Source organism: Acinonyx jubatus, chromosome E3 (assembly GCF_027475565.1).
Source record: "Acinonyx jubatus isolate Ajub_Pintada_27869175 chromosome E3, VMU_Ajub_asm_v1.0, whole genome shotgun sequence".
Classification (NCBI taxonomy): Eukaryota; Metazoa; Chordata; class Mammalia; order Carnivora; family Felidae; genus Acinonyx; species Acinonyx jubatus.
In genome coordinates, this window is record NC_069398.1 from 20,410,251 (window position 1) to 20,431,686 (window position 21,436).

Consider the following 21,436-nt stretch of genomic DNA (forward strand, 5'->3'; position numbering starts at 1 on the left):
TGTGGAACGCCAGGGCCCCTGGACACTAATCTCTTCTCTGGCTCCACAAGTTCTATACCCAGCCGCAGCCTGGAACTAACCAAGCCCTTTTGACCAAAGGGGGTTGTGAGGGAAACGCTAAGGAGGCGTTGCGAGCGATACGGTGGCCGAAGCGGTGCACGCAGGGCGCAGGCGCAGAAGGGCTTTACGGTGCGGCGTGCTTCTCGTGTTACCGGCATGGGCCCCTCGCCACCGCTGCTGATTCTGCCGCTGCTCCTGTCTGGCCCGTGGCTCGAGCTAGGTCAGTGTGCTGGCCTGTCCCCTGACCCTGTGTGCCCCAGGAAACATCAGGGAAGGGGTGGGTGCCCTGCCAGGTCGGGAAAGAGACCGTGGCCCCTCCGCCCGCTTCCGGGATGGGCTTGGAGCAGCCAGAGGCAGCCAACTTGGCAAGATGGTTAATGCGCATATCCTATCTAACTGCTTTTTCACTTTTAATTTATTTTGGAATCTTTCAAACATAGTGTAAAAGAATATAAAAACACCTCCTCCTATGAACCGGTAACCCAGCTTAAAAACAGGCGCCAGTTTATAACTAATCTTGCTATTTTGGTATATCACACTTTCTCCTTCCCTGGGGCCTTTTTGAAGTGGATCCAGACACGACACAATTTTATTTGTAAATACACAGCATGAATAGCCAAAAAGACAAGAAGTCATGAAAAAAACCCACCATACTCTTTCTCTACCTTAAAAAACTAACAGTTGTCATTAATATCCTTAAACATACAGTTAGTGTTCAAATTCATCTACTGTGTTTGTTATAGTTTATTTACTGAGTTAATGTCAGAGTTCATACATTGCAGTTATATGTTGTTTCTTAATTCCCTTTTAATCTGAGATTTCCCTGTAAAATTTTTTCTCCCTTGAAGTAGATGAAATCATCAGTGTGTGTCAGAATGAGAATAAGAAGGCTAAAGACAGGGAAACATGAAAAAATGGTAGACTCGGCCATTGAGGAACTTATAATACTTAGACATCCTTAGGCAGAAACATAACACCCCAAAGTGTGAAGACAAGTGTAGCAGGTTGGAAATAGTGCTGACCTGGAAGTAAGGAGACCTGGATCTAGTGCTGTCCCTGCTAACTAGTTCTTTAAGTGGTTTCTCTTTTTTGGGTCTTGGTTTTTTCCTGTTAAATAAGGGGGTTGAATTAAAGATCCTTTTGAGGCGCCTGGGTGGCTCAGTCGGATCGTGGGTTCGAGCCCCGTATTGGACTCTGTGCTGACAGCTGAGAGCCTGGAGCCTGCTTTAGATTCTGTGTCTCCCTCTCTCTCTCTGCCCTTCCCCCACTCATGCTCTCAGTCTCTCAACAACAACAACAAAAAAAGTTAAAAAAATAAATAATAAAGATATTTCTAATTCTGATTTTCTGAGGTGTTCGAACAGTAGATATGAAGGACCTCATTCAGTTATTTGCTAATTATCGTGCTCTTATGCTAGATGCCAGGAATACACTGGCAAAATAAATGTCCTTTTCTTTCTGGAGCATATGATATAATAGTGAAAATCATTCAGAAATGGGGAGGAAGAGGCAGAGAAACAACTTGAGCAGAAGTGTGGGTAGAGATGTGCTAGATGTATTTCAGGGTATAGTGTCTAGATTTACCTAGCTGGGACAAAGAGTTGTGTACAGTAATAGAGCAATAAGAAAGAAAATAAACATTTGTTGAATAATTACAATGCACTCACAGCGTTTCACACATGTTAATTTTAATTTATACAGCCACACCTATGAAATAGCTAGATGTTATCTCCATCTTGTAGGTGAAGAAACCAAAACTCAGACTGACTTATTTGCCTAAGGTCACCCAACAAATTAAGTGGCAGAACAAGAATTTAAAGCCAAATTTTTAAGCTGCCTTTTTTTTTCATTACATCATTATGAATATTACGTATGATCCAAATATTGTCACTTGTTTTATATATATTCATGTATTACTGATGATGCTCCTTTTTCTCTGCAGGGAATGGGCAGGCTACTAGCATGGTCCAGCTACCAGGTGGGAGATTCCAGATGGGAACAAATTCACCAGATGGCAGAGATGGTGAAGGGCCTGTCCGGGAGGTGACAGTAAAACCCTTTGCCATTGATGTATTTCCTGTCACCAACAAAGATTTCAGGTACATCAGGTATTCTAAGAGTGGTAAAGGCTCTTTCTGATTTTCGTTCCTGATAGCTAAAAGCAAACTGGCTTGTTCACTATTACATATCATCTTTGCAATAGTAATATGGGATAAGTGCTGTCTCCATTTTTCAGGTGAAGAATCTGAAGTCTGGAGACTCTGTTTACGGCAGAGCTGGACCTGGAACTCAAACCCTCTGACCCTTGAGCCAGTGGATTTTCCATTACACTGGATATAACACTGAGAAATAGGGGCAGAAGTCAAACACTTAACAAAAACCTCTTCCACAGGGAAAAGGGATTGGGAGAAGGGTCATAGTAGCTGGGAGTCTTTAAATATCCTTTATATTTACTTATGGAACTGGCATTGTTTTAGGACAAGCATTGTGATTCCAACTCAATCTAGGAAGCCTTGTTGAGCCGCCTCACTTTCCTCAAGGTGGTATGTTTTGCAAAGGCTAAAGTGGGGAATGATCCAGGTGATACCTGTAACTTACCTTCAAATGATACAGGGGGAATAGAGAGAGAGAGGAGTGGGAAAAGGAAGAGGAGGGAACAGGAAGACAAAGCAAATGTGGGAAATGACTTATATGTTGCATTGTGGCCTTAAAACTCTTTAAGATAAAAATTTACGGGGAAAAATTTACTCAGGAGACAGAGTAAGCATAAGAATTATTAGTGTATTTGTGGCACCTGGGTGGCTCAGTCAGTTAAGTGTCCGACTTCGTTCAGGTCATGGTCTCACAGTTCGTGAGTTTGAGTCCCGCGTTGGGCTCTGTGCTGACAGCTTGGAGCCTGGAGCCTGCTTTGGATTCTGTGTCTCCCTCTCTCTCTGCCCCTCACACTCTGTCTCTCTCTGTCTCTCAAACATAGATAAACATTAAAAAAATTAAAAAAAAAAAAGAACTGGGAGATGCAGCATTGTGTTAGTTTACAGATTTTGCCCATGTTTTTGTGACTTCCAAATGAAAATAATTCCAGGGAAGCACCTTATTAAAGGTATTTAAAAATCCTTCCTGGGAGGGGAAGGGGGCAGGACAGGGAACACTATGTAAGGGATATATATATATATATATATATATCAGTTGGTCTGATAATGGATGATTTCAGTTTTTTTTCTTTTCATATACTTGTGCTTTCTCATTTTTCTATAATACAATATGCATTACACATATGTGCTTTTTTGTTAAGTATTTATTTATATTGAGAGTGAGAGAGAGAATGAGTGCAAGGGAGAAGAAGAGAAAGGCGGGGAGAGAGACAGTTCCAAGCAGGCTGCATACAGCTGGTGCGGGGTTCGAACTCACGAACTGTAAGATCATGACTTGAGCCAAAACCAAGAGTCAGACGCTTAACTGACTGAGCCAACCAGCACTCCATGCTTATATGTGCTTTTTAAAAGTATTTTTAAACAGGAAAGTTATTAAAATTGAAGGAGAAATCACTTTTGATCAGGTTTGCACCACATCATGACAACCAGAAATAGCTAGCTAGATAGACGAACAGTGTGTGTTCTTTTATATTTCAAATTATGACATACATTTATTTATTTATTTATTTATTTATTATTTTTAATGACCTATTTTATGATAGACCTCTGGCAAGCCCCTAAACTTTGCTTAGAACCCCCATGATTTGTCTCTGCCTCTCTGGTGAAACATTTTCAAACTACTCAGATGCTCTGAGGTTGGTGAATAGCTGTTGCTACCACATCTGATCACCTCCTCCATTCTCAATGCCCCTTTCATGGGTGAACAATGTCTCCTCATGTCAGAGGGCTGGCACAGACGGGGTACTATTAGCCCAGTGAAAACAACCCATCTTACCCTGGAAATTTTACGTGCTAAAATTTGCTAAACCATACCAAACTGTGTGAAAATCCATTCTAAAATTTCAGTACATCATTTTTATTTGATTCCGTTTTTTTTCATTTGTTAGATGGAGATAATCACGTTCTGCCTCCCTCGCATGATTGTTGTGAGAGTGGGGATGTGATGAAGACCTTTCAGAAAACAGACCTGTTCCCCACCCTTAAATATTCTCAGCAGTTTTATTCATAATCTCCAAAAGCTGGAGATAACCCAAATGACCTGCAAGTGGTGAATAGATAAGCAAAATACAGAACCTCCACACAATAAAATGGTACTCTGTAAACAGAGGAACAAACTAATACTGGCAACAACGTGGGTGATTCTCAGAAGCATTATGCTAAATGGAAGAAGCCAGACTCTAAAGCTATATACTGTATGATTTGATGTATGTGAATTTATATTCTGGGAAAGGCAAAACTATAGGGACAAAAAGCAGCAATGGTTGCAGAGGCAATGAGGGAATTTTTGGAGGTGGTTGATAAACTTGCTCTATATCTTGATTGTGATAATGACTATAGGTTTTGTCAAAACTCACAAAACTGCACTAAAAGAGTGAATTTTACTCTACATGAATTACACATACAGCAACAGATTTTAAAGGAAAATCTCCTACTCAGACTTCAATGTCAATTCCTTGTTGTTGACGGAAACTCTGTGATGTGTGACTTAAAGGTGAAGGATATATGAGGTTTTCTTGAGCAGGAGGGGACAGTGGGACCTGGAACTGTAACAGCTTAACCAAGTGAAATATCTCTCTTTTCAGGGAGTTTGTCAGGGAAAAAAAGTACCGGACAGAGGCTGAGAAGTTTGGGTGGAGTTTTGTCTTTGAGGACTTTGTCTCGGATGAGCTTAGAAACAAAGTGGCCCATCAGATGGAGGTGAGAGAACCTGGGCTTTCAGCTGAAGGAGTGGGCCCTGGACAGAGAATCCTGTGGGTTATGGGGTCACCTGGGCCACAAGAGAGAATCACCCCTGAGAGCCGCAGGCAGGGAGGAAGCAAGAGAGATCCTCCCTGGAAGAGTCAGATGAACACGTACTCCCGAGACGTTAACCTTGTGCTGGTTTCTGCCTAGAGAGACTTTGTAAAAAGTCTGGTGATCTGGTCACATGTAGGGTTCAAGTTACTCCATGAACTGACAAGAGAACATCTCAACATCCCCTCCAATAACGGTCATGAGATGTCCTGCTTTAAAGGTTCCAGAAACAGCCCCACTTGGACCACCCGAGTCTCAGCCTAAAGTGTCTGCTCTGCCTCCTGTGTGTCAGTCAGGAAGGTGACCTTGCTGGGTCAGAGCATCTTGCAGTCATGCCTTTTCCTTTTTTTGCAGTCTGTTCTCTGGTGGCTTCCAGTGGAAAGGGCATTCTGGAGACAGGTAAGGGTTGGTTCCTCTGCCTTGTTTTCTGCCCCTGTTGACTCTTATTCTGGAGGCCTGGCTTCCCTAGACCCGTTGCCCATCTAGAAATATGGAATTAAAAAGGATACCATAAATTTTGAGGACACAGCCAAGCAACCCTATTTCCTGTGCCCTGATCTTTTTTCCCATCGCCCATCCCACTTTTCCGTTTCTGACTCTGGGCCTCTCCGCGCTCACCAGGCTGTCTCCTCCAACTTCCTTGCTCCATCTAGTGGTAAAAGCTGAACTCAGCCACCTTAAGCCTCGCCTTCCTCAGACTTCCATGAGCTCCCAGAAGTCTGTCTCACTTCATCCTGGCTGTCAGCCTGCAGGTCCTGGCTCTGGCATCCGAGAGAGACTGGAGCTCCCAGTGGTACACGTGAGCTGGAATGACGCTCGTGCCTACTGTGCTTGGCGGGGGAAACGGCTGCCCACCGAGGAAGAGTGGGAGTTTGCTGCCCGAGGGGGCTTGACGGGTATAGAGTCGGCAGCGCGACTCCCCTTTATTCTTCTCCCATACTACCCTGCATGGGGGGCTTTGAAGGGTGGGAAGGGTCCATACTCCCGAGAGCAGTCTTCTAAACTGTGTGGCAAAGGGCCAGTTGTTCCTGTTTTCAATTCTCATCCATCTCACACCCATACTAATGTACAATGCCATAAAAATTACTAAGTGGAAAACTGGAATGAAGGAACAGACAGAAAATTTGTCATTTTTGGAGATTGCACCCAGACATGTTACATTTCAGTAAATGATCAGAACACCATAGCGTAGGGGGAAAGAAAAGCACTACCTAGACTGCCTTTTCCATAGGTGTAAAGGGACTAAAGAATCACTATTTGCTCATAACTCTGTTGTTCTGCAATCCCAACTAAACAAAAAGTTAGGAGCAGGAAGCAGCAACTCCCCGTGTTCAACACCTCTGCTACTCTTTGAATGAACACCAGCTATCACAGTAGTCAAAATTATTAATGTGAATAATAAGGTTGCTTGTTTGTTTATCCAATTTAAGTCTAGTTGACAAGTTTCTTCATTCTTACCCCCAATTTCTGTACTTAATCTAGACATGATCCAGTAACAGTTTACAGACTGGCATGAGTCAGGACCACAATTGGGATTGTACTGTCCTGGAGCAGATCAGGAGGCCAGGGGCTCTGAGTGCAGTACAGTGAGGGGAAGGGACAGGCCTGGGAAATAAAAGTAATCTCTCTCTTCTTTTCCCATCACCTTCTGACTTCCTTTTGGTTCCCTCACTATTTCTGTCTTTCCCTTGTTCCACAACCCTTCACCTCTCCCACCCCTGCTATCTCCTTGCTCTCTTGGCAGGTCAGGTTTATCCATGGGGAAACCAGTTCCAGCCAAACCGCACCAACCTGTGGCAGGTAAGGCATACATTCCTCACCCCTCTTCCTTCTCAAAGCCTTGATCGAAACCTGCTGTAGGCTAGGCGGCACATTGGGCTGTGGGACTCAGAGGGCTTTGTGTTCTAATGGGACTGATAAACTACCAAACTGGTAAAGCAAAAGACAGTGTGGTAGGGCTACCTACTGAAGAGTTGCAGGAGTAAATGACTGCCTGAGAGAGCTGGGGGTGACTTCACAGAGAAGATGACATTGAACCTGATGGAGATTGGAATTTGCCAAGTGAAAAGCGTAGGAAAGGGCATTATCAGCTGAAGGAACAACATGAGTGTAAGCATTGTATTAGGAAAGGGTACTGTGTGTTCAGAGACGGGACAAATTCAGAGAGGCTGGAGCACAGTGAAATGGGGGGTGTAGGAGATGATGTAGGCAGTGGGTTGTAAGCAGATTATGAAGGACCAGGTGTGCCAAGATACGGTTATATCTTACCCTGTAGGCAGTGGGGAGTCAACAGAGGGGACTAAAAGCATCTTTGATTTGGGGAGTATGCTAGTTGCTAATTTGCACAGGACCCAACGAAGTACAGCTGCAATGGTGGCGGGGGGGGGGGGTGTCTCTGAATTTGAGGCTGTGGCAATGGCACAAGGGATTTTGAACATGTGAATTAAGTAGCAGCAGGATCGAGAGGAAGCCAAATGGAAGAGGCGTGCCTGAGAAGATAGACAGGGTTTGGTAATTAATCAGATGTGGAGAGGTGAAAGAGAGTTGGGTTCGAGCATGCATCTAAGCTTGGGCAACAGGATGATGGTGTACCATTATCCAGAATAGATGATATGCATTTGGGGTCAGAAGGCTAGAACTTGATCACTGAACTGAGATCACTGATCACTGAACTAAGATCAGCTTAGTTTAAGGTGCCTTTGGGTCATTTATATGCTGAAAGTCAAAAATACGAGTCTGGAACTTAGGACAGAGGTCTGGGTCGGAGCAAGTGGTTTGGGAGTCATCAGCATACATCTTGGGCAAGAATGTCATCTCCCAGGGAGACTCTAGAGAGTGAGGTGGTACAGCGTCAGCGTTTCAGGGGGTAGCATTAAAAAGGACCTGAGGGGTAAACTGATCTTAGATGATCTTTGGATCAGAGCTTTGCAAAAAGACAGATCTGACTTCTTCACTGTAATCTTTGATAAGTTAGCCATTTTGAGCCTCAGTTGCCAGTTTTTTAAAGGGAGAAAATACTTGCCTCACAACCTTGTAAGTATTAAATTAAAAGCGATAAATGTAGCAGCCCTAGCATGTAGTAGCTATTGCCCCTTCTATCTCCCCTTTAGTAAGAGCAGCTTCCATAGACCAGTGGAAGATGAATCCCAGTTTTAATGAGAAGAATGAACACATTGGACACATTGCATCAGCAAATATAGGGTCCTTTTTTTCAGGAATTTTGGTGGTAAGAACAGATGAGGATAGAGTCAGGGCAGACGAGGGAGAGTTACACCTGTTGGTGGTAGAAGGGGAAGAGGTGTTACAGGAGAGCACAGGGTGGGCATTGGTTGTTCTGCAGATGGCAGGTGGTGCTGACCACAGAGGAGGGGAGGAGAGCCTTTCTTCCCAAGGCACCGAAACGCATGGGGTCCAAGGCAGAGGAGCGGGAGCTGCTGAGAGTGGAGAAAGTGGGAGTGGGGTAGGCTTGTTTTAGACCCCTGTGGGCACAGGGGAAAGCATACCCGTCCTAATCCAGCCAGGAGGTGATGGTGGAGGACATGAGGTGACTAGTTTGGGAGCTCAGGATGGGTACCTCAGAACACTGCCCCATACCCCTCACCCCACCCCAGATGACACAGCAAGTGACCTTGGTTTTCCTCTGGGTAGACAGGGACACCTGCCTTGGAACAGGATGGTAAATGGTAAATGTTTTAGTCTAAATTTCTCCTTCTCAGGGAAAGTTCCCCAAGGGTGACAAAGCTGAGGATGGCTTCCATGGAGTCTCCCCAGTGAATGCTTTCCCCCCACAGAATAACTATGGTAAGATTTCCTTTCACATTGCTGTCAACACTCACAAATTGTTTGGTGGGATCATTCTGTTGATCAATGAGGCAGAAAGAAACACCACCAGAGAAGCATTTGCTCCCCTAAAGACTTCATAAGTGGGGGCGGGGGGGGGGCGGGTACTAGCCAGCCTGGGACTGACCCCTACCCTGCTGTGCTGTAGGGCTCTATGACCTCATGGGCAACGTGTGGGAGTGGACGGCATCACCGTACCCGGCCACTGACCAGGACATGCGTGTCCTCCGGGGGGCATCCTGGATCGACACAGCTGATGGCTCCGCCAACCACCGGGCCCGGGTCACCACCAGGTAAGAAGCCTGGGATCTGGGGGCTGAGGGTCAGGTCCTGGTCTCCCAGAGCACAGACAGCACCAGAGCTGGTGTTGGCACTGCTTCCACACCTCCGTCTGCACCCAGAGTTGGGCACAGAAAAGAGAACAAGCAGCACTTGCCATGAGAAGCAAAAGAGCCCAGGGCGACTTGTGCCTTTTCTTGCCAGCTCTCAGCACCCAGAAAGACTTTGTGTCCCACACCATAAGGTTTTCTTTCTGTTCTTGTCCTCCTAACTGGGTGTGTGGAGACAGGGGGGTAGAATGGCCACATAAATAGGTTATGGCCTGGGGTCATGGAAATACTGACCCTTCAAACTGGAAAGCACATGAAAAGTCATTTTCTGTAACCATTTTGTTTTACCGTCAAGGAAAATTAGGCTCAGGGAGGTGCTGGGACCTGCTCATTTCACACAGATGATTAGTACTAGCACCTGAGTCTCCTACTGGGACTGTCTCTACACTCTCATCTGTACATTTATTTCGATTGATCTCCCTGTGATTCCTCCCATTACGGGTTCCATAAGGATTGAAAAGAGACCACAGTTTCTGTGGCCTCGGGAAGTCAGGTTTGCAGACGTTTCTTTGACACATTGAGGCCCAAGACTTTCTCTCACCTCCTTTTTTTAGGACAAAGTAATGGAGAAGATATTAGCCTGGGAACCAGGAAGCTGGGTTTGCCACTGAATCTCTTGTGCCCATGAAGCAGTAGTTGGCTCTGGGCAGGATATTTACATCTTTCTAGTATCTGCTGGGTCTCTAAAATGGTGAACAGACCCTCCCTTCCAGAGCTATTGAGAAATGGCAAATGAAGGAGCATATGTGAAAGTTCATTAAAAAGTATGAAGTACTCATTGGCACTACAACATTTTGCTTCTTACTGACAGGATTTTTTGTTTGTTTGTTTGTTTTGACTGAGTTATTCTAAACCACCAGCAGCTAAAGTTACTAGTCATTGCCCTTCCTGCCTTCCAGAGCAGATTCTCAGGGCTGTTCACTCACACTTCCTCCACCCTGTCCCGGGGCCCTTCTCCCCATTGCCCCAGGAGCACCCTCACCCCAGGCTTCTTTCTAGACCATGTCCTCCCGCACCCTGGACCACAGCAGGCCCTAGGAGGTAGAGCAGGAAAGTGGAGTAAGACTCCAGACCCCTTTTCAACAAATGTCTATTCTTTCTCCTCTTCTCTGGTGCCAGGATGGGCAACACTCCAGATTCAGCCTCAGACAACCTTGGCTTCCGTTGTGCATCCAGTGCAGGCCGACTGCCTGGGGAGTTGTGAACAGCTATGCAGAGCCAAAGAGAAGAGCCCCATGGTGCCCGTGTCACTCCCTGGCCACGTTCCAGACACCGCCAAACTCCAGACTCTTAAACTTTAGCCTCAGGAACGACCTCCTACCCCTCTTCCATTCCTCTGTGGCAGGCATCTCTCACCAGGCCAGGAGAGGACTCTAACCTCAGAGGAGGGGTGCCACTGTCTCCTGGAGAAGGGGCCCAACTTGTTGATTGTGGCCAAGAGCTGGGTGTTTCTCTTAGAGGTCAGATATTAACTGTATAGGGCCCAGTACTCAAACAATTGGGCCAGAGTGCTCTGAAAGGCTCTTTGTTAAAAATTTTAAATCAATGTTTGATTCAGGGATCCAACATTGTTTTCTCAAGGCAGAATTTCCCCATTTCTCTTTGTTTTCCAAGCAAATTGCTGTAGAAGGAAAATACTTCTTTCATTCACCTCATTTGTAGTGTTTCACATGCCTCTGAAGGAACCTAATTTCTGCTAACCGTACATAGAATGCAGTAACCAGGCTCTTTAAAGCACAATGTCAGTCTTAAAAGGGTCTAGGGGAGCCAAATTATTTACCAGACAAAACTGTATTGTGAGAGTCACAAAGTAAATGATATTCCAGACAGACAAATACCAGAACCTTCCCTTTCTATTGTTAATCAGATCAGGGCTCCCATATGCCTCTAAACATATGTCCCTAGAAAAGAACCTGCTCCCATGGTGCCACTGGATGTTGTGAGGTCAGTAAAACCTCTTGTGATTGTATATCTCAGACTATTCTCTTTTATCCTCACCCTGGGACCCTAAGAGAAGGGCGCGCAAGCATCTGGAACTCTGGGCCTCCCATGAGAAGAACCTGAGGTGGTGCTTACAGCTGGGAAGTAGAGAAGCAGTTCCCCTCTATGGGGACAGGCCCTGACCACACTCACCAACGTGTGATGACATGTGATGGGAGCGCCCTGCCCTTGTGCAGAGCCTCTGAGGGGATAGGGGCCTTGGGTGCAGGGGTTCTGGCCAGGCCCAAGTACCGCGCTCTGGACAGAGGCTTGGACGTGATCTCACTCCTTCAACTTCTGTTTCTGTGGCTTTCCCTCCTTGCCCGCCCCCCGCCCCACCTACCCCACCTGCTGGCCCCTCAGTAGTCTTCCTCAGCCAGGGAGAGGAGCACAGCTTTGGGTGTGTTCTCAAAGAGGGCAGCCCGGTTCTGCTGCTGCCCCTTCTTCACCCAGTGGCCATAGATGCGGAAAGCATAGGCATCGATGAGTCGGCGCAGAGGACGGAGGGCATAAGGGTCACGGATGACGATCTCCCGGGTCACCGGCTTCACCCGGCGGTACTGGTAGTAGATCCGCACTGAAGCCAGTACTGTTACAGCAATCACCTGGGGAAAGCCAGAACTGAGAAGCTGGACCCAGTCCCTGCCGGCCTGTCTCCTTCCCCTTCCAGTGCAGGGAGTCCCTGAGCGTGATTGCTAGGACGCCTTGTGTGCCTACCGCTGGGCCTTTCCTAGTGTTCCCCTGTCATTCCCACCCCTCCGGCATCTGCAGAGATGTGGGCTTTTGGAGCCAGATGGGTGACATCTGTCCTGGCTGATGCCAGAAATTGAGCTGGAGCCATCACAGGGATGGGTGGGAGGGGAAGGGCAGGTGCTCTGGAAACCCTGTGAGTGAAAGGAGTCCCTGGGGGAAGGAAGGGGACTTAGGGGCTTGGACTTGAGTCCTGCCCTGGGTGGGAGGGGAGCTTCAGTACCTTGAACTTGCCCCGGGGGCTGAAGTGACGCACTTCTTCCACCACATACTGCTGGAAGAACGGGTGTGCTAAGGCCTCTTCTGCTGAACAGCGGCCCCGGGGGTTCACCACCAAGAAGCGAGAAACCTGAGAGAATAAGGAAGGGGGAGCTGAAAACATCAAGGCAGGGTCCCCTCCAGCACTTCAGAAGACATAAGGTCTTTCCCAGTAGGGTCCTCCATTTTGTAGCATGGTATGCTTCTCTCCCCCGTGGTGGACTCCCCCTCTCTTGAGCAGAGGAGCCAGAAGGATTGGTCTCTCACCAAGTCCTTCACTGTGTCTGAATAATCATCCCATTCAGGTGAGCCAAACTGGTAGTTGCCGCTCATGATCATCCTCAGCATCAGCATCTGTTTCCGGTGCCAGAAGGGTGGGGAGCCAGCCAGCAGGGTGTACATGATGACGCCTGTGCTCCACCTGGTATCAGGTGGAACAGGGAGGAAGGCAGGAGAACTGGCTGTAGCTCCTGCCATTTCCTCCCCTCCCCAGCCAGGTGCTCTTAGCCACGGGGGCATCCCTGTCCTTCTGGGTCACTTCCCAACATACTTACATGTCCACTTCCTTCCCATAACCTGGGTGGTCATCATTCATGGAGCATTCAATGATCTCAGGGGCCAGGTAACCGGGGGTCCCACAGACCTCTGCAGAAATAGTTACATTCAGGACAGGTCAGCAGGGGGCACTTGGAAGGGGGAAGATCCAAAGAAAAAAAAATGTAGACAAAAGCAAAATGGTGCTTGGGCTGGGACTCTTCTAACACTGGCCACCTTCAGAGCCAAGGGCAGGGCCTGGGTGCTGGGTCTGTTGCTTCCTCGGTCACGTCTAGCCATCCCGGCCTGGAACTCAGGCAGTGGGAACCTGGCTCAGCCCTGGGAGGAGGCTTACCTGAAGAGACACCTAGCCCTGAAATGGTAGGATTTTTATTCTGGGAGCGGAAATCAGGGGAGAAATCCAGGCAATCTCTGTTCCTGGGAGCGTGGATGAGAGAGACCTGAGCCCCTGACATGGGCCAAGGCCACGTTACCAGACCTCGCAGCTTCTCTCCTGGCTCCAGCTGGCAGGAAAAACCAAAGTCTGTGAGTTTGATGTTCATGTCATCATCCAAGAGGATGTTCTCAGGCTTCAGATCCCGATGCACAATGTTGAGTTTGTGCAAATTGCAGATTACCTCCAGCAGGGCTCTCATGATCTTTCTGGGGTGGGACAGGCACATGTCACTCTTATCTCCTATTCCGCAGGGCCCGGTAGCAAGCAGGGAGACCAAAGCCCATATACCCACCAGACTGCCAGTGTGGGAGGACAGGCTGAGACCATCTAGGCTGAGCCAAAGAGGGAGGGAGGCTACAAAAGCCAGCAGTGCATGCCCCCAGCCCAGACAAATGCATGCTGCTCTCACTCCAAGAGCTTGGTGCCAGTATCACTAGGACTCTGGGGCAGGGAGTGGCAATAGGGGCAAATGGATCCTCACCTGGTTTCCTTCTCACTCAGAGTGACCTTCTCAGTGAGGTAATCAAAGAGCTCCCCTCTCTTCATCCTGTGGGGATGGCGGGTTTGTATCTGTATGGGTCCCAAGAGCGTCCCCTTCTTACCCTACTCCCAGAGACCTGTTTCCTCCCCTCATGTCTCCAGAGACAGAGTGGACCACTCCCCATGAAGGACCAAGGGCTGCAGGAAGAAGCTGGGGAAGTGAGCAGAGGGGTTGTCTAGGCAGATTAGAAGAACAGTGGAAACCGAAAGGGTGGGAGAGCACGAGGGTGAGTGTCTCCCCCACTGGGGGTGGGATGGCACCAGCCTGAAGGTCCCCCCACCTGTGGAAGCGACACACTGACTGGGATCTATCAGGGCCAAAATCAGAGCTGGGAGGTGAAAGAGGGACCCTGAGCCACTGGCCCAAGGCCCCAGATCCAGATCAGGACAAGAGTGTCCTGATTTTTCCCAGGAATGGACAGTAGAGGCAACAGTGCAGGTGCTGTGAGAGCAAAGTTTGCCTATTTTAGGAGTAAGAATTACAGTTCAATCTTCCCACTTCTTGGAATGATGTAGAAAGAGGTCGCTGCTAAAACAATCTAGTTGTACCCTGGAGGGCAACTCAGGGCAGCATTAAAAATAGCTTCCCTAAGCAACTTCTTCAAAGGTTAGGGATATTTGAGCTGCCCACAAGGGCTCTACAGGGCAGTGTCACCGAGCAGAGCTGGGGACAGCTGCAGCTGGTTAAGTCTTGGGCGGCCCTGGGAAAGTCTCCCCTGGTTAAATAGGAAAGGTACATCCTGCTCTCCTCACCCACCCCTCCAGGGAAAGCAGCAGGATTCCTGGGACACAAAGGAATTTGGCCACTGTCATAGAGGCAAGAAAACCCTTGAGCTTAGCTGGTATGGCAGGGAGGGGGGTTCTGTTTGAGGAGACAACTTAGAATTTACAGAGGTGAGCCTTATCTGTACAATATCTGCACTGTGTTCCAGAAAGGCCATGTGTGAATCCAGTTTTTATTATTCTAATTCCATTTTAAAGACACTAGAAGAACTCACTGTTAGCAACATAAGAAAGATTAACCAGTAAACACTGGGGACTGGGCAAGATACAACAGGCTGCTGCCTCATGGACCTGGCAGTTTAATTGTACACACAGGCCAGGTTATACTGTGTCTGGAAGAAAATAACCCTACACATATTCAGCATGGCTACAGTATGAAACATTCTAACAAGACAAAACCTACTTGAATAATTTTCTCAAGTAAATCCAGTCCCTAAAATTAGCTATTATGTATGGAGGAATCAAGACACCACACAATGGTGGTGGTTCATGGAGCCTTTAGTGATGGCTCAATGGAGTGGGGCGACAAGGAGCTGGACAGTTCCCTTCCCTGAGAAGCCTTTCTGATAAAAATGATAAGTCTGAAAACATTGTTCACAGAGCACTTTGTGTCGTCGATTTCAATACTTAGAGCCTGGTGAGATGGGCACAGTGGTTGTTATCATTTTTCCTTTCTTGAGAAAACAGAGGCTCTCAGAGCTGAAAGGCCCCCTGTGGGCAGTGGACCCTGTGACAAGGAGCTTGTCTCAGTAGCCCTGTTGGTGCAGAAGCAGGGGAATAGTGACACTGATGACGACAACGATGATGTCAGTCTTTGAGCCACACCCCAAATACATCCTTTACTGCTTGCCTCCCTGGTGGGCCTCTTGCCTCAATACTGCTGGCCTCCTCCTTTCCACTCTTGCCTCCTTATAGTCAGTAGTATGTTTTTCAAAAGTAAGAGGGATGTGTTCATCCCTTCAAAGTCCTTGCCATGGCTGACATGCCTGCAAAATCCGGTCTTCAGTATAGACTGGCCTCACATTCTGCCAACTCCACAAGCTTGCCCCACTCCACCCTGGTTTCCTTGCCAATCCTGGAATATATGAAGCCCATCCGGTGGGGCCCTTGCTCTGGCTCTTCCTTCTGTCCTTCGGCTGGAAGGGTCCTTCTCCAGGTCTTGGTTCTGATCCCTCCCTCACTTCATCTGGGCCTCTGCTGAGGTCACCTTCTGGAGAGCATTCCCTGACAGCCCCATCTAAAGAAGCCCCACCTCTCTCTAACTCCTGCTCTGCTTTATGCATCTGTACATGTACATAACTATGTGTATGTATCATTGCTTTCTGTTCACTCTCTGTGAAAATCATTACATGAAGTTGGGGACTTTGTCTTGTTCATTGCTATAGCCTCAATGTCCAGAATGAGTATTGAATGACTACCTTCGTCATCGTCATTGTAGTTGATAATTAATAGCATTTACATTGTGCCATTTGCTGTGCTATTATTACTTCTGTAATGCCCATGAGAAAACGGATACTTAAAGAAACCATCTAGCTCATAAGTGGTGGCCCCAGGATTCGAGACCTGGCAGCCTGACCCCGGGGCTGATTGACCTGAAGCATTGGTGATCCTATTTGGCCTCCACAGTGTAGGGAGCTGGCTGTTGGTCTCCAGGAAGCACTGGGTAGGGACCACACTAGGAGGTTCTCCGACAGGCCCCAGGGTGTGGCTGGCTGCAGGACTGGGTACTTACAGATCAAACACCAAGAAGAAGAAAGTGTTGGTCTCATATGTGTCCTTCAGCTGTACTGAAATGGAAATGACTAACTCGTCTCAGGTAGCAGAGGAGCCTGGGCAGAGGCAGCGGGGGGGCACAGGGGTGAGGGTACTAAAGCCGCTCCGACTGACTTCAAGAGCTGGAAGGGGTATCAGAACAGTGTTCAAAGGAGTCCCGCTAAGGGAGGGGCCAGCCCGGGACCTTACACCCCCATTCCCTGACCCGCAACCACCGCCAGTTCTGCTTGCAAACCTCTGGCTGGCTGGAAGAGGAGGCTTAGAGCTGAGTCTCCAGGGTGGTGAGGGTGCGGCTGGGAACCTCAAGCCTCAGGGTGCTGGGCTGGCAGGGTCTCCGGGGCAGGAGACACTCTGGGGATCCTGGCTGGCTGCACGGTGGGACCGCGCGCACTCCCTGACTTGGGTTATTAGAGCAGAATCATGGTGGAGCACCCTGCTGGGGCCCAGAGACACTACTCACTGATGTTGGGGAGCCCCGAGACCTTGCGCAGGATGTCCACCTCCTTCAGCGTCGCCTCCCGCAGCTCCTGCACCTCCGCAGAGCTGAAGCTGCCCCCACCAGTGATGTCAATGATCTTCACAGCATACTCCTGGCACGTGGGCTTGTGGATGCAGCGCCTGACGACACTGCTAACTCCTCTGGGGGTGCAGAGTACAGGTGGTCCAGGGGCCCCTCACCCCAGGGAGAATCCCAGGTCCAAGGCACAACAGAGATGTCTTGCCTTATCCACCAACTCCCTAGGAGCTTTTGGGGATGGGGGGACGAAGATGGCAGAGGGAGGGTGATTTGTCTGGAGCTGATGAGTAACGAGCCTGGTCTTAGGACTCTTGATTCCTAGTTTAGTGCTCTTTCTCAGCATCGAGGGCCATCACCTTCCCTCTGACCCCTGATCTCTGACCCTGGTGCAAAGTGGGTTTGGAAGTGCTTGTCAACAGTACTGGGAGAATTCCGCTGGAGAGGTAATATACCCTTCTCATTTGTCCCGGTTCAGGAGAGCAGGACCCCAAACTGAGGGTTTCTCCAAGTGGACAGTGCTTTGGGGATGGGCCCATGGGCCCATGGAACTGGCTGGAGCCTAAGACAGCACTTCCTGGGGCAGGTCTAGGCCTTACCTGCCCAGGATCTCCTTGGGCTCATAGTTCTCATAGAAGCCCTGTGCTGAATACGAGTCTGGCAGTGCCTCGTCCAGGGTCATGCTCAGCTCCTCCGGGGTGATTCTGAGGGGCTCTGAGAGGAGAGATGGAAAGAAGCTGGCAGCTGTCCTGATCTAAGGGATGTGCTCTTTGAGGACTGGAACCCTTTCTCACTCATCTTTGTATCTCCTGGCACAGAACAGGCCTATAGTGGACGTTCAAAATAAATGTGAGTTGAAAAACCCTTTGGAAAGAGCCCAGCTTGCGTCTTCCTGCTGGCTGCAAACTTTTGTGAACCCCAGGCAACCCTGTGGCTCCCTGGATGTTCTCGCTGTAAGTTGCCGCCCCCTGCTGACAGCAGGCCAGGCCTAAGCCCAGGCCAGAGGCAGAAGGTTGGGCCATCAGCCCCAGGGTTAGCTCTGAGGAGGCCAGCACACCCTTGATTTTAGAAAGAACCCCAGAGAAACTTTGCAGAGGACAAATTAAAGGGCTGTCTCTTCTCTTTGAGGAGATGAGGCTAGTCCTGCTTTTCCTCTGCTTGTTCTCTGTGCTTGCGGAAAGGTGAGAAGCTTCATGATTTCATCTTCTCAATATGGGGCTCCTAGAGCCTCTCTTTCACCTCCCCCAGTGTAACTGTCCTTCCATGAAAACAGCCCTCCTTCCGGAACACACTTCCAGTGCTTCCCACTGTTCCTTCCTTACTCATTCTGCTCTCAACCAGGACTTTCCTAACCTTTCTTTCCTCCTTTCTTCCTTCCTTCCTTTCTCTCTTTCTTTCTTTTCTCTTCTTTCTCTCATGCTTTTTGAGAAGCACTCTGCCAGGTGCTCAGAGGGATGCAGAGCTTAATGGACCCTGCTTCTGCTATCACCTGTCAGTGTGTGGTGTCACCTCCTCCATTAGCCTGATCTCTGGGGTGTCCCAGCCATTCCTCCCTGCCGTGCCCAGTGCTGCTCCCTGGATGTGAGTCAACAGTTGGAGGTATCCCTTTGGCTCAGGGTTCTGATGGCAGGTCGGTTCTATCCTCGGAATGCCCCATGTCCTACCAAATGATGGCCGGTGAGCCCTGAGTGGTCCCGCCACAGTGTGGGGCAGTACAAAGCCAGGATACTCAGGCCTGGACACAGGAGCTGAGCTGGCCAGCTTTGCCTGAGGAATATAAATGTTTATTTATTTTTGAGAGAGAGTGTGAGTGGGGGAAGTACAAGGGGTAAGGTGGGGTGGGGACAGAGAATCCGAGTGGGCTTGGCGCTGACAGCAGAGAGCTTCACACAGGGCTCAAATCCACGAACCATGAGATGAGCCGAAGCTGGACACTCAACCGACTGAGCCACCCAGGCGCCTGAGGAATATAGAGGCCACCATAGTACTAAACTCCTACCTCAGATATAGGATTTGAGGAACAGAGAAAATCATCTACCAACAGGAAGAAGGGCAGATAGAAAATGGGCACAAGTTAACATTCAGCAGGGCCAAAGCTGCCTCTAGCCCCACTTCTACTGCCCTTTCTGGGCCCAGGAAGGCCTGGCCTATCAAATGGGCCAATTTGCTGACCAGCCAAGTAGGGCTAGCTGTTCCAGGAAGCCTGGTGTCCCCACTGCTGGGTGCCTGGTTACCAGAGGAATAATTAGAATAACAACAATCTCTGCCAACAGCAGGCGCCTGGGCTGCTTGCTCACAGGCTTCCCAGTCAGCAGCCCCAACTGAGCACAGAAATGTCTGTTCCTGTAAAAACAAGCCCATTTCCTTGCAGGTCCTTTTAAGTTCCCAAGATGGTGTCTGTGTCCCCCACCTCCCAAAGCTGGGTAGTGCAAGTTCTCTCCCTTCCCCCAGCCCTCTACAGGCAGAGGATGTGGTGGACCCGTTCCAGGAAGCCATCCCAGCTGGGGGCTCCATTCCCTGGCCTGACCAGCTTCACACACTTCTGGCTGCATTCACCTGTCCTGGGGTGGGGCAGGGGGACCACTCCCTTGCTCTAGGCCTGATTGAGCCACATTTGTGCTTCTGTCCACTACCTCCCTACCTGCCCTCCCACCCCCGACTCCCCACCTTTCCCAAGACTCCTTTGGAAAGGGTCCCCAGATGGGAGTAGAGAACCTGGTCCTTTTTGGAACAAAACATCCCTCCCCAAAACACAAAGTCTGAAAATACAATAACAGAGAACCCCCTTTCTGTAGGCAAATACCCTGAGGGGGGCTTCAAGAGTCAATGCTGCCACTCTGCATCCAGCTGCCTTCGGAAGGGAAAAGTGGGTCTAATGGCTCTGGATGTTTCTATCTTCTCTGCCCACAGCCTCTCCCTCTCTGTCTGTTGCCTGGCTTTTGTCCATCACCAGCCCAGCTACTCACTGTTAGGTCCTCTCAGGCCCTTGAGTGAATGTGACAGGAATCCCAAAGGTCTCAGAGCCCCTTGGGGAGAGGGGACAACTGAGGGCTGAAGCAGGTCCTCAGCAGACACTCGTGGCCACAGTAGGATATCTTGCTGCTCGGCCTCCGGGCTTTGCCACTTGGTGACGGAAGCCTGATGTGCCAGAAATAAATCACAACTGCAAACCTGGGATGCAGGCCAAGACTCAGCAGGGGCCAAGTCTCACCAGGAGGTGACCTCTGCTGGACGGTGAGGGAAACTCTGGTGGCCTGAGAGCACGCAGGAACAGCATGAGGTGACCAATCTTCCCTCTGGAGCTCCTTTGGCCTCCAGGCCCAGAGGAGATAAAGCCAGCCTTGACGGGAACACATTCACTTCTCTGGGAGCAGTGTCTCTATATGCTGAGAGCAGGGACCTGAGGAAACCCCAGGAGAAACTGGCGCACCCACACTGTAGCCCCAGTGTCCACAGGGGCCCACTCAGGAACGGCTTTTGTGGCTGACCTGCAGAATGCAGACCTTAAAGGTTAAGGAACATCCCCTTCAGCAATTCATCTCTGACCTGCCTCCATGATTTCATCCTTAACCCGTTTAGTTTTCAGCCTGTGGTCTTTTGGGAGGAGGTCCGTGTGCCAGGAAAAGCATATGAGCTCTGACAGGGTGCCCCTTTGGGCTCTTTGAGTGAGGGCCCTCATCAGTATGATTCTACCTTAAGAGGTTGACAGAATTGGAAATAATGTATGCAACATGCTGACACTGACATGTTGCTCTCTCTCATTCTAAAGCTACCTTTTTTCTTTTTTTTTATTAAAAAAATTTTTTTTAATGTTTATTTATTTTTGAGAGAGAGACAGAATGTGAGCGGGGAGGGGGCAGAGAGAGGGAGACACAGAATCCAAAGCAGGCTCCAGGCTCTGAGCTGTCAGCACAGAGCCCAATGCGGGGCTCGAACCCCCAACCAAGAGATCATGACCTGAGCCGAAGTCGGATGCTTAACCAACTGAGCCACCCAGGTGCCCCTAAAGCTACCTTTTTTCAAACCCCTAATTCTAATATACCAAATGAAGGGAGGGCTACTACAGTGCTTCACCCAGAGGCTGAGCCCACAAGCACCCATTTGATTAGCATTTCACAAAGCACTTGCACATTCTCACTTGGACCCCAAAACTCTGGTATTAAGGCAATTTTAAAGAGAATGTGACTTACTCAAGGTCATGAAGTAGGTAAGGAAGGCCTAGATGAACCCCAGGTATGGGCCCAAGAGCTCTTTCCTTTAATCATGCTGACCATCTATTTCTTTCACTCCTGGGAGTGAAAAGATTTCTATATAAATGGCTTGATTTCTATATAAATGGGCACTGGGAAGGACTTTGGGTCTACTACGCATTAAGGCCTCTGCTTAACTGAGATGCAACATCTGGCTCCAATGATGAAAACACCTCAATCTCCTTTCACTTACTGTAAGCTCCCACCTCCTCTTTTTGTGGTCCTGATGCAAAGCTGTAGAGTGGACTTGTGCTTTATACTTTCAATGCTTAACAAAGTCCCTTCTGAACTCAGGGCAAAGGGCCAGTGCATCTAGTGGATTATTCCCTGTGCCCATCTCTGTGTAGCCCTGGCTCCTACAA

General features: G+C 48.9%; 2 protein-coding genes across 4 annotated transcripts; one reads left to right on the forward strand and one right to left on the reverse strand.

Annotated features, from left to right (window-relative positions):
• Nucleotides 1-121: 121 nt before the first annotated feature.
• SUMF2 (sulfatase modifying factor 2) lies at nucleotides 122-11,204 on the forward strand. Of its 3 annotated transcripts, none has more exons than XM_015069876.3 (9): nucleotides 122-280; nucleotides 2,003-2,168; nucleotides 4,796-4,910; nucleotides 5,361-5,405; nucleotides 5,752-5,902; nucleotides 6,751-6,806; nucleotides 8,723-8,807; nucleotides 8,995-9,139; nucleotides 10,355-10,491. In XM_015069876.3, the coding sequence occupies exons 1-9, from the start codon at nucleotides 217-219 to the stop codon at nucleotides 10,437-10,439; spliced, it is 912 nt and encodes a 303-aa protein (XP_014925362.1). In that variant the 5' UTR covers nucleotides 122-216; the 3' UTR covers nucleotides 10,440-10,491. The 3 variants fall into 3 exon arrangements, with proteins under 3 accessions (XP_014925362.1, XP_014925363.1, XP_053069656.1); XM_015069877.3 differs by having other exon boundaries at nucleotides 123-280; nucleotides 2,003-2,159; nucleotides 10,355-11,204; XM_053213681.1 differs by lacking the exons at nucleotides 122-280; nucleotides 2,003-2,168 and adding an exon at nucleotides 4,393-4,417.
• PHKG1 (phosphorylase kinase catalytic subunit gamma 1) lies at nucleotides 8,142-19,957 on the reverse strand. Its single transcript, XM_027041821.2, has 10 exons — nucleotides 19,791-19,957; nucleotides 17,424-17,528; nucleotides 16,771-16,949; nucleotides 16,270-16,324; nucleotides 13,696-13,761; nucleotides 13,257-13,420; nucleotides 12,778-12,868; nucleotides 12,491-12,644; nucleotides 12,189-12,314; nucleotides 8,142-11,820 (listed from the first exon to the last, which is right to left on the reverse strand). The coding sequence occupies exons 2-10, from the start codon at nucleotides 17,504-17,506 to the stop codon at nucleotides 11,575-11,577; spliced, it is 1,164 nt and encodes a 387-aa protein (XP_026897622.1). The 5' UTR covers nucleotides 17,507-17,528; nucleotides 19,791-19,957; the 3' UTR covers nucleotides 8,142-11,574.
• Between the last annotated feature and the right edge of the window lie 1,479 nt (nucleotides 19,958-21,436).